General features: G+C 43.8%; 1 protein-coding gene and 1 pseudogene across 2 annotated transcripts in view; both read left to right on the top strand.

Moving 5' to 3' along the window:
- The window catches only part of LOC311247281 (beta-1,4-galactosyltransferase 1-like), a 489,169-nt pseudogene that overhangs the window by 41,384 nt on the left and 430,388 nt on the right, over window positions 1–17,397 (top strand). The window lies entirely within an intron of this gene.
- Window positions 1–17,397, top strand: part of e2f8 (E2F transcription factor 8) — a 41,468-nt gene that overhangs the window by 12,609 nt on the left and 11,462 nt on the right. The window contains exons 8-12 of the mRNA XM_084337861.1: window positions 902–1,039; window positions 3,407–3,622; window positions 3,731–3,818; window positions 14,052–14,550; window positions 15,630–15,896. Of these exons, the coding sequence (XP_084193987.1) occupies window positions 902–1,039; window positions 3,407–3,622; window positions 3,731–3,818; window positions 14,052–14,550; window positions 15,630–15,896 (1,208 nt within the window). The remainder of the gene's footprint in view (window positions 1–901; window positions 1,040–3,406; window positions 3,623–3,730; window positions 3,819–14,051; window positions 14,551–15,629; window positions 15,897–17,397) is intronic.

Below are 17,397 nucleotides of genomic sequence, written 5' to 3'. Positions count from 1 at the left end.
AAATGTTTGCAGCTGTGGTAATACTTCAGTTGGTTCATTATAAAAGATACAAACCTGAAAACAAAAGCACTTACCGTAATTTTCGGACTATAAGCCGCACCTTGTTCCCCCATTTTTCGACCCTGCGGCTTATATAACGGTGCGGCTTATATGTGACTCGACGTGACCAAACCCGAAAATGTAAAAATCGAAATATTGCTTTTTTGACTGCATTGAAATGTTATTTATCTGTTCCCTTATTTGCTAAACTTAATACAACTTGTAAATGAGTTAATTCTTGTTATTTGTCCGACAGTATTGTGTCCCAATGCTAATTACATATGGTAATTGAACATTAAAACACCTGCGGCTTATAGTCCAGTGCGGCTTATATATGTACACATCATTCAATTTAGCTGCTGCGGCTTATATACAGGTGCGGCTTATAGTGCGAAAAGTACGGTAAATGTTAAATAAAAGGACCACAGTAATGAGGCAGGAGGAACATATATTTTTTACACTATAATGGTAACATTTTTATTTAAAAAAGATTCTGTGCCCCAAAAATGTTTCACTAGTGAAAAAGCTTAGCGTACAGCCCCGGAGCGGCACGCTTGCTATCTTTGGAGCGAATGAGAGGATGTTGACGAGACGGGTCTGTGAGGGGGAGGGGCAATGAGGGCACTGCTAGCAGCGTGTGTGTGTGTGCGTCAACAACTTGCTGTAGGAGAAGAGAAGACAGCGAGTAATCAATCACTACTCGAGTACATCATGCGATCAATCAATCTCCTTTTTTTTTTTTTTTTTTTTTTCATCTCTAGTGTGTCACCAATCTGTCGCTGCATGACTACGTGACAATGTGTGCTATGAATAAAGACTTCTTCAAGTCCAGTTTAATCGTATTCCTCGTGTGTTCTTGCAGCCAAGGTCCGGCGGCTGTATGACATTGCTAATGTGCTGCGGAGCCTGAAGCTGATCGAGAAGGTCCATGTGACGGAGGAGAGGGGGAGGAAGCCAGCCTTTGAGTGGACCGGTCCCGAGGATTTACCCGACGTTAAAGGTACCGGAGCAGTCTTTTTCTTATTTTTTTTTTTTAGACCTTTATTTTACCAGGAAGATCAATTGAGAACAGCTTCTAATTTACAATGATGACCTGGCAAGAGGCCCCAGGAGAAGTAAAAACTAAACAAAAACAAACGACAACAAAACGGAAGAAGAAAAATACAGTACGCATGAATCCAAGACATGCATCCAATGAGGTAGAGACAATGAAGTTAAAAACTGCCTAAATAACTACTAGCAATATATATAGAGAGGAGAAGGGGAATGAGCTGGGGACTGTTGCCGTTTCTGCTTAAAGGCCAACTTGCAAGTTGTATTTTTGTTCAATAAACAATGTGACTAGGCCAACGCTGACTTTCATGAAGAGGGGGGGAAAAATTATCGAAATTGACTCAGTTTTAGCGTTTTTATCAAACATTTTGTCGACCAAACCACAACCTCCACGCACATGCATATTTTAATCCATGGTTCATAACGTGCGTGTGTCATCTTAATGATGACGTCACACCAGGTGCAGGGCAGCAGGGGGCTCTGAGAGTCACAGGCAGGTAGTGGCAGGAAGCAGCCTTCTTGCTACTACTAGCCGAGGAGCTAGTCTCTGTTTCACCTAACAACACTATTGCTCCGTGATCATAGCCATTCATCTCTAAAGCTAACCACTATTTGTAAAAGCCACAACCACGTTACCATATTTGTAATAATGTAAATCATTGTGTCGTTGTACATAACGTTAGTAGCTATTAGCTAGCTTGGTAGCCAGCATTCTCGAAACTCCTAACATGGCCCGATTTAAAATGGTTCTCTCCTCTTTGTATACCTTTGTCCTCACAAGTATTCTGCCAGGGAACTTATGGACACGACAATAGTAGTAGTTATAAGGTGTTTGATCTTGTAACGTTAGTTAGCTAATAGCTATCGTGGTAGCCCCTTTCGTGACTGATGCACCGAGTGCTATCCAAGGGGCTGCTATCGTATCAACATGCCGCGACGTGTAGCTTGCTAGCCGGCATGACGCGTGTGCAGTGCTTTGCCCCACAGGTCTGAGAAGAGGACCTGCACATTTTACTCGTTCCCAAAACTCTTTTACATGCACGACAGTAGACATAATGCTAACGTTAGCTGGGTAACGTTAGCCAGAGCCATATAGCCAGCTTGATACTATGACCCGGGGATAAGGCGACAGCCCACAGACCAGTAGCGCTGCTGTACTGAACAACAGGCTTAGTGGTACATGTAGTTCTTTTTTTACGACATTAAAAACCATATAACTACCTTGTTTCAACCAGTTGTAGCTGGTCCATCAAAGTCTCCGACGATTAAACCCATTTGCGTCTTGTAAGGCGTCCATTTGGATCAAGGAAATGGCTTTCTGCACTCGTCAAACTCCATTGTAGTGGATCAGAAGTAGGGAAAGTTACCTGGAGTGACGTCACGGCCCTGCTAGCGTCTGATAAGCTTTTAGATTTGCTCCGTGCATGTTATTCGTGCATGGACCTTTTTAACCCTTTCTGAGTGGCATTTCCTGCGTCAAATGGAAAAAAATAAATAATGAAATTAGATACCAATGATGTAAACTACCCATAACTGAAGAGTAGGGTTTAACCTGCAAGTTGGCCTTTAAACACATGGAATGATGGAAGAGCTGAAAGTTTAAGTTAGTTTTGGAGAGAGTTCCAGTCATTTGTTGCAGCAAAACAAAAGGAATTCTGGCCGAGGACCTTGGTGATAGATTTCGATCATAATCAGCCAGTATCACCTCGTCACCTGTGTTCGTGAAGTTTCGGCATTGTGTTTATCTCTTACTCCGAAGTCGACCTTCTCATACTGGCTGTACAACTGTGTCAACCCCGTTAATGCAATCCGTAATCAGAAGAATTCGACACTGGCAAACGTGGTACCTTTCTTGGAAAAACATTGTTTATTCCATAAACAAAGCCTCGTACCAGATGTAACCCACTCTGTAATGTCCTTGAACAGTCTTAATTCATTCTTCTCCACCGTCTCTTATGCTATTAGTCCAATGGTTCTGGGCCTCGTCGTCGGCCAAAACCTCCCCTGTTAGCTGAAGCTAGCGATGATGTGGCATATTCCCCTCCCCCACCCAGCGAGGGTGAGGAGGGATCTCAAAGTCTCTGATCAACGCGTCTGCTCGCCTGTGCGTCGTGTCTCAATCTAACTAGTCTCCTGAAGACCCCACAGCTTACCGTCTTGCGGAGCTAATGATGCTAATGATGGAGCATCGCCGTCGGTTGTGTGATAGTAAAGGGTTAACCTTCTGTCGTGTGGCAGTGAAAGGGTTAACAGGGCTGGGAAAAAAAACGTCCTCGCAGTTTAATAGAAATAAAGTATATTTCCGTTTTTTCAGACTTGGCAACCTCTGCGCCTGGCTCTCCGTCCGCCTCCAAGAGGGTCTCGGAGTCCCACGCCTCTATGGACAACTGTGCCAAAAACCTCTTCTCGTCGCCGGGCACCAAGCGCGGCTTCACCCGACACCCCTCCCTCATCAAGCTGGCCAAGAGCATCCAGGACGACCGCCGCAAGATCAACTCGGCGCCCACCAGCCCCGTCAAGAGCATCCTGAGTGAGTATAGGCGGTGTTTCCTCAGGAATCCACTGCGATGTCGATGTGTCGTTATTTTTTTTGCTATAGTTCAATCTCTCATTTGACAAGTTGTCTTTTTTTCCTCAGACGATTATTCAAACAGTGACTTCTTCTTTCCGAACAAAATGGCCCAACTGGCTGCTGTCTGCAAAATACGACTTGACCAACAATCAACGTAAGTTTGGCCTCATTTAACAATAGAGTTTGTACTGAACTTGGTAGATTCTCTGCCCCCTACCTCATGGAATACCCTGCAGGAAACTCTTAAACTAGACGCTCTAATGCAGGGGTGGCCAACCAGAGACTAAGGCTTTCTCACTCAACATCGGGGTCGAATCAGCTCCGTGCCGAACCCCCCCCCCCCCCTCTCCCCCCTCTAGTTTGTGTACACACTTCAGTCTTGGTGCGCTCTGGGTTTTGTTAACGGTTTGCGTTTTGAGCTTGTAAGCTTGCCGTAGTCGATGATGTCACGCTCGAAATGTAAACACAGGAAGTGTTAACACGGAGACTGGAGACTGGATGCTGATATAAAGAAACAAATAACTAATAAATATGAAGTTATATTTGAACCTCTGTTGTCAAGCCTTGTCAATATAACCCACCCCCCTTTTCTCACGAATGGAACTCTGTTGTAGAGTCCGCTTTTGATCGTTTTGCAGGGTTAACAATAACGCTAAGCTAACGGCTAACGCTAGTTAGCTTAGCCTTTTACTAGTAACATTGCTCGCATCGATTATATTGAATGTCATTGATCTACTGGTCGACCACGGCCGACTGGTTGGGCACCACTGGTCTAATAGAAATAAATGCATTCGAACAAGAAAGTAAAGTAGACAGCAATGGCTAACGCTAAGCTAACGGCTAACGCTAGTTAGCTTAGCCTGTTCAGAAGCTAACATTATCCCATCGCTTGTGGCAATTATATTTCATGTCATTGATCTACTGGTCGACCACGGCCGACTGGTTGGGCACCACTGGTCTAATAGAAATAAATGCATTCGAACAATGTATAGACATAGCAATGGCAAACAAAATTGCCAGGCCTAATGCGAGCCAGGGAAGTGTTGCGCTTTGTAACGTAGCTTCATGTTTTCATCCACTGAGCTGTGAGGCTCCACATGCGACGTTGTGTGTGTCACGCCCCCCGCCCCCACTAGTGCGCACCTGAGACCACCTATTTCACCGGCCCAGGTTCAGCGCCCCCTCCATTTTTCCTCCGATTTTCTCCCATCCCAATGTTAGTCTTATGCCAATTCCCAATCCCTTCCTGGTCGCTGCGCACTTACCCCCCACAGTCAGATCATCTGGGAGAGTGGAGGCTACCACGTGCTTCCTCCGACACACGTCCAGCCAATCACCGCTTCTTTTCACCTGGCAGCGCGGATTCTCATTGAGAGGGCGTAGCGTGTGGGAGGATCACACTATCCCCCTCAGGTCCTATCCGCGCTTAGCAGGCGCCCCGACCGAACTGTAGGAGTCGCTGTTTACAACGACCTGGACCCACCCCGCCAGCTTCTCCCACCCTCTAATACAGCCAATTGTATTAGTGTGAACAGCCAGCCAAGCTGGTGACAACCCCGGAGCTGTGAGCTGGATTCGAACAGGCGAATCCAGCTCACAGCTCCGGGGTTGGTGACAAACGCAATCTCCGCTCGGCCACCTAACCGCCCCTAGACACACCCTTTTCTGATGCGAGCCGGGTCTGATTCGACCCAGAGCAGTGAGTGAGAAAGGGCCCTAGCCACAAAGATTACTGTGGTACCACAAAGAGCCACACCATATATACCAGCGTTTCTCAACCTTTTTTTCAGTCACGGCACCCTTCATGTGTTTATAGGTCCCACCCTCTGGCCTCTGATGTTGCTAATGTCTTTTTTATTTTGGCCTCACTTAACCTCTTTAGTCCGAGCGGTCCGGTACTGGACCGCAAATGACATCAGGCTATAAATCCATCTCTACAGAATGTATGAATTAATGTTGCATTTTCTTTTCAAATGTAGCCAAGAGTAAAGACCATAACCCTGTCAAAACAGCAGTCAAAGTGTATATTTTCAGCATTACGTTTATTTACCAATGATTGTAACTGTTATTAGTGAAATATATGATTATAGAAATCTCAGGTCATTGAATCGGAAACCGGCGCATATTGACGGGAGGAAGTGGCGCAGCCAAAAGTGAGTGTAGTCTTTTGAAGGAAGAGACCCAGGGCTTTTGACTGACTTTCGAATTTCGAAAAACTACCCTACCCAGCTCACGCCAGCCCCTGTCAATCATCTGATTTCTGGATTAACTTTTTTTTTTCTCTGGATTATTTCCCACAAACCTGAACGTTATTGCCATAATACAGAACACAGTTAGTTTCTCTACCTTTCTGTGAACGTCTAGCAAAAAACGGCGTTGCAATGAATCTGAAGAAAGATTTTGGAGAAATTTACATTATAAAAAAGTAACTGTACTTGTGAATCACGCCTGGTGATGCTAAATCCAGATTGAATTCTGCCATTGGAAAGGGGAGATTTGGCCCGATCCATAGATGTGCGACTTGGCCATAATAAGGTAATTTATAGGCCTGATATTCTATAATCATATTTCAAATTGCATGTGTCCGGATGGCAGAATTCAGTCCTGTATCTACAAAACCTTCTGTTTAATCATCTTCCCTTTATTAATTTGCTTAGATTTTTCAGGTCTGGTCAATTTTAGCATGGTGTTATTCACAGTCCAAGATAAAAAGAAAAATATATATATATATAATTGAATTGATATTCTCCTTTGGTTCATTACAATTTACTCAAGCCTAGTAACATACACAATATTTCTGACACTGGAATACATTCCCTTAGATCCATAGATGTCCCTAGAATCAGATACCAAGAACATGCAAATGAACAATTAAAAAAAAAAAGTCTGTAAATGTTTATTCTATGTCTTATGGAATGAATGACAAAAATATGTATATATATTATAGGGCTGACCCCTATTAGTCGACTAATCGGTCGAAAGGAGCCGTAGTCGACTGGCCAACCTCTTAGTAGAATATAATAAAATAAAAAATAATAATATTTATAATTTTTTTATTTTTATTTTGTATCATTCTTTCCAAAAGAAAAGAGGCCTAGAAGCCTGGTGGATGATCGGGCGAGTTACAACAGGAAGTGGCAATCGGTGCATCTGGGAAATCCGTCCGGTCACATATTGTTGCGGGACTCCAGACATACACTGGCGTGCGCGTGCATATGGATCGCTGCCATAACTCAATAATCGATATGATTTGGACGTTTATTGCGCCATACAAACCGGAAATGGATCTAGGAGATCGACGTCAAATAAGTGGGATCTTTTTCCTCCAGTCTCGTCGGCGAACGGTAAGAGGACGCTGATGTCATTTTCAGCCCAATTGTTCATTAATCTCACTGCAAACCGATCTGATCAATATATCACCCATACTACATAAAGCATTTACTGACGATCACGGAATTATAAACGCCCCCCCCCCCCCTTTCCTCTGTGCATGATGACGCATAACGTATATAAGATCATATACAGTTGAATTTTTTAATATAGCGTGTATCGGGAATAAACGGCAATCGATAATCTATATATGCGTTTAGGCCTATAACTAGCGTTCTAGGAATTACTGCAGAAAACGATAAAAACATACTTATATTCTAGAAGGTATTTTTGTATGAATGTTTGAATGAAAAAGTATAACGTTCCTACATCCTGAACGATAGATAATCGATGTTGAATGGGCCATAGTAATGTCAATTTAGCAATACAATTTAAAAAGTTATAGCCCTGCAAAGAAGGTGAACATCTCCATAGGCTTAGAGTGGTGGCAGACTGGCTATATTGATGGATATAAGTTATGGCAGGGAATGTGTTAAGCAAAGAAAAAACAACAGACTGAAGAGAGGGACTCAAAAAAGTCCTTGGTTTACATGCTACATATTATGTACAACTCTGTAAGCTAACAATAGCACCCAGTTGTGGACTCAATGCCACGTTTACCTAAACGTATCACATGAACACACACAACTCATCATACAATGAAGCCCCAAGTTCACTTTTACTACGTAAGAAAGAACACGGCTTAGGTAGAGAGAAAGGACATAAGCCCTTGGCTAAGTGCTAGAATACAGGCCTTGCAAGTTATATAATAATAGCAACCAAAAACAAATTTCAGATAAAATTGTACGAAATTCTCAAGCAAGAACGCAACCCTAGCATTCTTAGCTGCAGGTTTATATCGCACACGTCGTCGTATCCCCCAAAATACAGTGAAGTAAACGCATGTTTTGTTAAACAAAAACATTCCCCCCCTAGGAGGGACCCTTTGTGTGATCGGATGTGGGTGTGGCCAGGCAGGTGGGTGTGTACACGAGGTTGAACGTTTTCATGATTATAGCATATGATTAAAGGGACAGTTCCAATAGAGCAGAGCGTAAAGCTATACGAATTATAACGAAGGTTATCCTATAACCCTAGTTATATGAGTATAGCGAGCGCTCTGCTCTGACTCACTGAGGACCCCACGGTCTTCCGTTTCGGCGGTGAAAGACTGGGGAAGGAGCCGTTAGTATGGCCATGGCCCCGCTTATGTGTGAGCGGATGTCGGCGTGGCCAGGCAGGTGGGTCTGTACACGAGGTTGAAAGTTTTCATGATAGCATATGATTAAAGGGACAGTTCCAATAGAGCAGAGCGCTCGCTATACTCTTATAACTAGGGTTATAGGATAACCTTCATTACAATGACTGTATCTATAACCTGCCCGAGCAGGAAAAGGATTGCTATGTTGCAACCTTGCAACCTATCATTTAGTTTTATGTATACAGAGATGATTTGCTGAGTTCGTATGCTATAGCTCTGCTACACACTCCTACAGACATTCACACCTGGGATCTGCCCAGTACAGCCACACGGTCTGATCCGGTTGGCCACTTCATAACTGTCTAAACATAATGTTTACCTCATTCATAACTGTCTAAACATATGTTTACCTCATTCATAACTGTCTAAATATGTTTAACTGTCTAAGGCCTAAAAAAATTATGGTTTGTTTCCAGTTGCCCACCGACCCTGCCGATTTAGGTGCGACCCAATATATTTTATGAGTATAAAAAAAAAAAAAAAAAAATCATAGAAATCTTAGTCAAACCTTTAGTATTTTTTTTTATCCACTTTTTCTCCCATTTTCTATATTTTCTCCCATCCCAATTTCGTATCATCCAATTCAACCCTCCCCTGTCACGGACGCTGTTTCTTGCCTCCCACAAGCCGGCTGCAATGTGGACTAAGTCATACATAGCACAAGTCCCCTCCGGTACTTGAGGTAACAGCAGTCGCATCTTTTCACCTGCGCAGCTCGATCACTCAGTGGCGAGGAGTAACGCGTGGGAGGCTCACGCTGCCCCCGACACTTCCTGATTCTACTGCGCAGGCGCACCAACCGACCTGTAGGAGTCGCTGTCCACAACGCCCGATCCCCACCCATCAGTTTCCCACCCCCTAATACGGCCAATGTGTATTAGTACGGACGACCAGCTAAACTGAAAGCAATGTGGAGCGCTGGGCTCGAACTGACGAGCCCAGCGTCTCCAGCATTTCGTGGCGAGCGCCTTGCCCACTACGCCACGTAGCCGCCCGCAGTCAAACCTTTAGTATTATGGATATTAAACATGCTGGCAGAGTACATGCATCCATGTTGTTGTGAACATTTTAATTAAATAAAGAAATTCCCTATCCATAGTCGCCGTGGGAAAGAATAAAATAAAAGATTTAATAAATTCCTTACCTACCCATGGCCTTAACTGACAACCAACAGGAAACGAACAATATTTTTTGTTATGCCTAAACATGTTTACCTTGTTCATAACTGTCTAAACATATGTTTACCTCATTCATAACTGTCTAAACATACGTTTACCTTGTTCATAACTGTCTAAAAACATAATGATGTTTACCTTGTTCATAACTGTCTAAACATGTTTACCTCATTTATAACCGTCTAAACATATGTTTACCTCATTCATAACAGTCTAAACATATGTTTACCTCGTTCATAACCGTCTAAACTTATGTTTACCTCATTCATAACAGTCTAAACATATGTTTACCTCGTTCATAACTGTTTAAACATACGTTTACCTTGTTCATAACTGTCTAAAAACATAATGATGTTTACCTTGTTCATAACTGTCTAAACATGTTTACCTCATTTATAACCGTCTAAACATATGTTTACCTCATTCATAACAGTCTAAACATATGTTTACCTCGTTCATAACTGTTTAAACATATGTTTACCAGTTCATAACTGTCTAAACATATGTTTGCGGCTTCTCTTTTGCGCTAAATGTGAGATCCTGTGTCGTGTATAAGATATTCCTGGGGTCTTGGGTGGAAGCTGCAGTGTAGCTTTACGGAGCCCTGTGCTGCAGCCGGCCCGGACAGACCGAGACTATAACAGAGGAGGCTCACAGAAGTCTGCCCTGGCAGTTACAGGTGTGAGCATGTATTTAGCTGTTTTGTGCTCGTGTATGATACTGCAGACAATAAACAAAATAAATAACCAGTGCCATGGCAGATTTTCCGGTAGAATAAATCAGCCCCGGTCCACGTGTCCTAGACAAATGTGATGAATCCCGGTTGAATATTATCTGTTTATTTTGCTTAAAAACAATTGATGGGCTATATAAAGAATGACATCATCAAGGCATGTAGATTCATCATATTTTCTATTGGAAAGTAGGCTACTTTTGCTTATACATTAAATTTCAAATAAAATACGTTGTGTCAATAGACTCACGTGGGGCTGGACGGTATGGTCTAAAATTTATATCACGGTATAATTTGAAGCATAGACGGTAACGGTATATATTAGGGATGCACCGGATGGGAAATTCTTGGCTGAAACCGATACCGAAAATAGGAAACAGAAAACCGAATGCCGAAAATGTATATATAATTAATATTTTTTTTATTTATTTTTTTCAGCTACCTGATTATGGCAAAAGACATGATTATGGCAACTTAACTTAAATAATATTAATAATCACTATTATGGGCCCATAAAACATTTATTCAGCACTTTCGACATACATTAATTCCAGACTGACTGCTGAAAGATTGTACAATTTAAACATTTTCTCTTTGCATACAACAATGTGCATTAAAGTCAAGTGCATTTTCTTTTCTCTGTAGGATAACTACAACAAAGTGCATTCAGAACAAAGCCAAGGTGCTTTAAAGACACACACGAGAGGGATAATAGCTTATAGCAGACTTAATGATGTTACTGTAGTGGCTACTGTCATAATTCATGGAATTATGGAAGGACTGTTGTAGTTACTACATCTCCCGTGACTTTTAGCGGGGGATGACGTAGCTTACGAGAGACTAGTGAAAGAGGCCCGGAAGCGTTAGCTAGCTTAATGCTAACGTTAGTTTAAAAGGTTTTAACCGCGACGGGCATATAGTAATGGCGAGGATATAAAGCATGTTAAAGACGCATTTATTGGATGCGTTGCTCGCGGAGTTTACATAGAAACAGTGCGACTCCCAAGAGGAGTTAGTTATCACAGGCTGTAGAACGCAGGAAGAGCTGCCAAGCTGCTCACGGTGCACGTTGCGCAAAGTCTGTAGCCGCGTTTTGATTACGTCATCACAACAACACTTTAGGTTACGAACGTTACGTAAACCCTGTTCTTTGACATTCTGTGATATATTTTCGGTGCTAAAACCCTTTCGGCCGAAAATGCCTTTTTAACCATTTTCGGCCGATAATTTTCGGTGGCCGAATATTCGGTGCATCCCTAGTAGGGCTGCACGATTTTGGGAAATAATCTAATTGCGATTTTTCTGACGGATATTGTGATTGCGATTAAATTTGCGATTATAATATTTATTTTTTTAGCAGCCCCACAGAGGTTTATGGTAAATGCTGCTTGCATCTGGCCTCTACGCGGTGGGTCTTTTCAGGACACCGAGCCTGAAAATGTTTCTTTTTACCTGGGAATCGATACCGGTACCGAACGGTACCTTTTTTTCTGTACTTTACTCTCCCTCTCTGAAGTCTAAACTTCACAACACACAATCTAAAACCCCTTACCTCCCTCTCCCAAACCGATCTTGTATCTCAATGGGACTTCCTGGTTAAATAAATGAAAAAATAAAGAAATATATATCTTGCGATACAATTTTTTTTTGCGATTTGATAATTGCATCATTCCAAATCGCGATTTCGATTTAAAAATCGATTAATCGTTCAGCCCTAATCCCTAGTATATATCACGGTATATTCATTTATCTTAAAAGGTCTATATAAATGCTTCTGAAGGGGTAAAACACTGGTATGGCAGCTATTACTGTACTCTTGTATTACTAGGACATATTTCACACAGTACAGAGGTATTTTATGAACATTTATTGTGCAAAACTGCAATAGAAAAATGCAAAACCTTTTCTCAAGTTACTTCCATCTCTGAAAAACACTTTTTTCATGAAATACAATCAAATCAAGCGGCACAAAGTGAAAATAAAAACTACAGGAGGTTTCTTTCCCTCAAACACAATAAAACTACAAAATAACTTAACTTTAGTGTACATGTTTGACAACGTAGAGAGAGAGAGAGAGCGTGATGTAATAGGTTTGAGGTTTGAGCGTCCTAAGTTGCCGTAGTTGATGTCACACCAGGATGTCATTGTCATCACAGAGTTGGAAACGGGATGCCCGATGGATAAAGCGATATAAAGAAACGAATAGCCAATAAATGTGAAGTTATCTTTGAACCTCTGTTGTCAAGCCTCATCAATATAACCCCCCCCCCCCCCCCCCCTCACTAATGGAACTGGTGCCGCGGAGTCACGTTAGAATGTTAGCTTAGCGGCTAACGTTAGCCCGTTGCGGCACTAAAGCAAGTCTCCTCTCAGCCTCCTTAGCCAAATTGAAATGCCAAAACTATATGGCAAGGTCCGTGAGCAAGTGGGGAAAAACTCAGTACAATTAAACACTATGCAACGACCACTGCAAACGTCGAGTGAATCGTCAAGTAACGTTAACGTCATTGCTACTGCTGTGACTAGCTGCTCTAGTCTACCGGTCACAAGGTATGAAGGTATAGTCAAAATCCATACCGTAGCGCAAATTCATACCGCTTATACCGTTTATACCGTCCACCACTCACGTACATACCGCTTCCCTGAAGTGTCGGACCAGCTTAGCCATAATGTTGTTGACGGATGACTCAGACTGTTACCTGTGTTGTTAAAGGAACACGCCAACATTTTGGGACATTAGCTTACCGTCTTCTCCAGAGAGAGAGACAAGAAGATAGACACCAGTTTCCTCTCTGTGCGTTCAGTAGAAAGCTGGCTGCACATTAGCCTAGCTTAGCACAATGAATGGAAGCGGACATGGCCGGTTAGCCTAATGTCTATTGACCACCGCAACACTTCCGGGATTCTGAAATCATGGGAGAGAGAGCGGGGGGAGAAAATGTATGAATGTGGATGAGAGCCTTGACATTAAGTGGTTGTTGCTACAGATGTGGGGGTGCTGGAGACATGATCCCATATACGCATGCGCAGATTGCCCACGGAGTCTAGGTTCATCAATCTGTGCGTGCGTAGTTCGGGAGTAGGTGCGAAAAAGCGACTATAGCTCGGCCGAGAAAGTGCCAATTGACTTGGAATTGGTCGCACCGTGTTCAGGAGACTCAGGCGTATAAAAGTATTGGATTGAATGAGTTCAGTTTCAGTCATAACTAGGGCTGTCAGTTTATCGCGTTAATTAGATTAATTAATTACACAGCAAATTATTGCGTTATGAAAATTAACTCAATCTATTAATTTTTCTTTTAAATTTTTTTTAATGAAATTATTATTATTTTTTAATCTCATTCATTCCATAATAACGTAGAATAAACATTTACAATTTTTTTTTTTTAAATGGGCCATTTGCATGTTCTTGGTATCTGATTCTAGGGACATCTATGGATCTCAGGGCATGTATTCCCAGTGTCAGACATACTGTCTGTTACTAGGCTTGAGTAAATTGTAATGAACCAAATGAGAATATCAATTCTATTATTTTATTATTATTTTTTATCTTTGACTGTGAATAACCCCATGCTAAAATTGACCAGACCTGAAAAATCTAAGCAAATGAATAAAGGGAAGATGATTAAAACGGAAGGTTTTGTAGATACAGTACTGAATTCTGCCATCCGGACACATGCAATTTGAAATATGATTATAGAATATAAAATATCAGACCTAAAATGGTTATGCGATTAATTAGATTAATTAATTACAAATCCTGTAATTAATTAGTTAAAAAAAATTAATCGCCTGACCCGCACTAGTCATAACCCATGAGATTCTAATGCGCCCCCGGCTGTGTTCTAGGACCGGAGATAAGAGTTCTAAGCCCGCTGTGCCGGAGCAGAACCCCGCCAGGACCGCCGTGCCGCCGCCAGAACCACCACCACCGGAGGAGGAGGAGCCCCGAGTCGACGCCGCGGTCCACCTCACCCCCCAGACGCAGCCGCTGCCCCCGGGGGCCATGTCCTACTACCCCCCCGCGCGGTGCTCGCCCCTCATCCCCGTGCTGCTGCCCCAGCAGAGGGGGGGCGGGTCCTACGCCGTGTACCTGCACCACCCCTCCTCGCTCAGGCCGCACCCCCTGGCCCGGCCCCAGCCCACCAGCCTCGCCGTGCGCTCCATGACTTTCGAGGATAAGACGGGCCAGAGCCCCACCGGTCTCTCGCCTGCGGGGGATCCGTGTTGGCTGCCCCTCCCCCGGGGCTCGGACTTAAGCCCCTCCTCTGCGCCCAAGCGTCCGTGTTCGGACGGGACCTCGGAGAGCAGTCCCTCGAAGGCCAAGAGGGTCCACCCCAATGCCAGGGTATGGTTCTCTCCACCGTGAAGTCGCTGTTTTGTAGGGATGTCCGATATTATCGGCCAATATTGGCATTAAAATGTAATATCGGAAATGATCGGTTAAAAAAAAAAAAAAAAAAACATTTATTTAACCTTTATTTACCCAGGCAAGCAAGTAAGAACAAATTCTTATTTTATTTATTGTGAAAAGTATGCATAATGTGTTAATTCCACGACAAGAGATATGTAATGTTAATTACCTGAAATTATTTGGGGGTTTGGGGGAACCCTGCGTATATCGGTATCGGTTGATATTGGTATCGGAAATTAAGAGTTTGACAATATCGGTATATCAGATATCGGTAAAAAAATTAAGCCAATATCGAACATCCCTACTGTTTTTTGTTTTGAGAAATTTGCCTGTCTGCTTTTCTGCACTTTTTTTTGTGCCAATTCTCCACTTGCACAACTCGGGGGCGTTATATCCGGTTACGTCTCTAGCCTCTTCCGGTCCCGTCACAATACATTGAGTTTAGCAACTTTTCTCCTGTCAATTAAACAACTTTATCGTCACTTTTTTAAAGGTTTTTGGGCTGTATTTCATGTAAAAAGGTTTACTGTTGGAGTTAGCCACATTACCATTTAGCTCCGCCTAAATCCAATACATTAATCTGTTAGATATGGGGCATGAAATGAGACGTATAACTCAATTAGTATCGACGTGGCATCTGGTAGACCCACGTTTGATATTCTGGAAAGTTGAAAAAGTGACGATAAAGTTGTTTAATTGACGGGAGAAAAGTTGCTAAACTCAATGTATTGTGACGGGACCGGGAGAAGTCTGCGGGGCTAGAGAGACGTAACCGGATATGACGCCCCCCACATTGTGCAAGTGGAGAATGCTAGTGTGAGCGTTCAGATCAGTTTGGTTCAACAGAAATGAGAGAAGAATATAATTGGAAGTGTAGGAATTGAAGAATTTACTTCCTACGTACTAACATGGCAAAGAAACGAGAATCTTGGATGTGGTGGAAGGAGTCTTGGACCCTCCCCCTTCTGACACCTTCCCTTCCCCCCCGTCTGTCCCGGTTCCGCTTGGTACAGGACGTTTCCCCAAACCTGTGTGAGATCCTGCAGGTCCGTCTGAAGGCCCGGCGGGGGGGTCTTCTCTCCAGCCGACCCTCTCGGGCCCTCCACCTGGACCCGGAGTTTGTCAACACCCCCGGCGGGGGTGCCACCTCCAATCAGACGCTGGAACACAGCCTGGAGACCTTCCTGGAGAAGGAGGACAGGGCCGTGACCTCTGACTGCGAGGCGGGACTGACCCCCGTCAGAGTCGTTCCCCTCACCCCTGGACACATCCACACTGAGGTACACACACACACTGAGGACGGTACACACATACACACTGAGGTACACACACACACACTGAGGTACACACATACACACTGAGGTACACACACACACTGAGATACACGCACATACACACTGAGGTACACACACATACACACTGAGGTACACACACATACACACTGAGGTACACGCACATACACACTGAGGTACACACACATACACACTGAGGTACACGCACATACACACTGAGGTACACACACACACTGAGGTACACGCACATACACACTGAGGTACACACACATACACACTGATGTACACACACAGACACATACACATACACACTGAGGTACACACACACACACTGAGGTACACGCACATACACACTGAGGTACACACACACACTGAGATACACGCACATACACACTGAGGTACACACACATACACACTGAGATACACGCACATACACACTGAGGTACACACATACACACTGAGATACACGCACATACACACTGAGGTACACACACATACACACTGAGGTACACGCACACACACACTGAGGTACACACACATACACACTGAGGTACACACACAGACACAAACACATCCAAGCGGAGGTACACACACAGACACATCCAAGCGGAGGTACACACACAGACACAAACACATCCAAGCGGAGGTACACACACAGACACAAACACATCCAAGCGGAGGTACACACACAGACACAAACACATCCAAGCGGAGGTACACACACAGACACAAACACATCCAAGCGGAGGTACACACACAGACACAAACACATCCAAGCGGAGGTACACACACAAACACAAATGCATCCAAGCTGAGGTACACACACAGACACAAACGCATCCAAGCGGAGGTACACACACAAACATCCAAGCGGAGGTACACACACAGACACACACCCTGGACTCATCCAAACTGAGGGTACACACTGTGGCAGAATAATAACCCTCCCCCATTCACCTTGTGTCTCACCCGACACCATCCCTTCCCCCTCCCGGCCCCCCCACAACATGGACACTCTGCCCTCCCGGAGACAGACGTTTCACACCTTCGGCCCTATTCAGTCCACATTTTCCCCCTCCTCCTTCTCCTAACTAGAACCCCCCCCTCCTTGATACGCCTGATACAACCCCTCCCCCCTCATAGAACCACCCTCCAATCCCGACACACTAGGCTTGGGCGATATGACAGTATTGCGGTATACCACCAGGGTATTTCGAAATCCCGTCGGTATGATTTTCAATACCGTGACGTCACAGACTGTGCGCCAAATTACAGATGTGTTTCTTTCTATTACACTGACAGAGTTTTAACAGGGACGGCATTTATTGTAGTGCACAGCACGCGCCAGCAGAGGGCAGGGCAGTCTGTCTTTCCCTCTCTCAGTCAGAGCTCAGCAGCACTGAGCAAGATTGACGCAACGCGCGTGTTCCTGCCCATCTCGCATGTGTGTTAATCTGCACGACAAATAAAGACTTATTCTTCTATAGGA

Source organism: Notolepis coatsorum, assembly GCF_963971535.1.
Source record: "Notolepis coatsorum genome assembly, chromosome: 20".
Taxonomy (NCBI): domain Eukaryota; kingdom Metazoa; phylum Chordata; class Actinopteri; order Aulopiformes; family Paralepididae; genus Notolepis; species Notolepis coatsorum.
The sequence above is the reverse complement of the archived record's forward strand: the minus strand, read 5'-3'. Positions and strand labels throughout refer to the sequence as shown.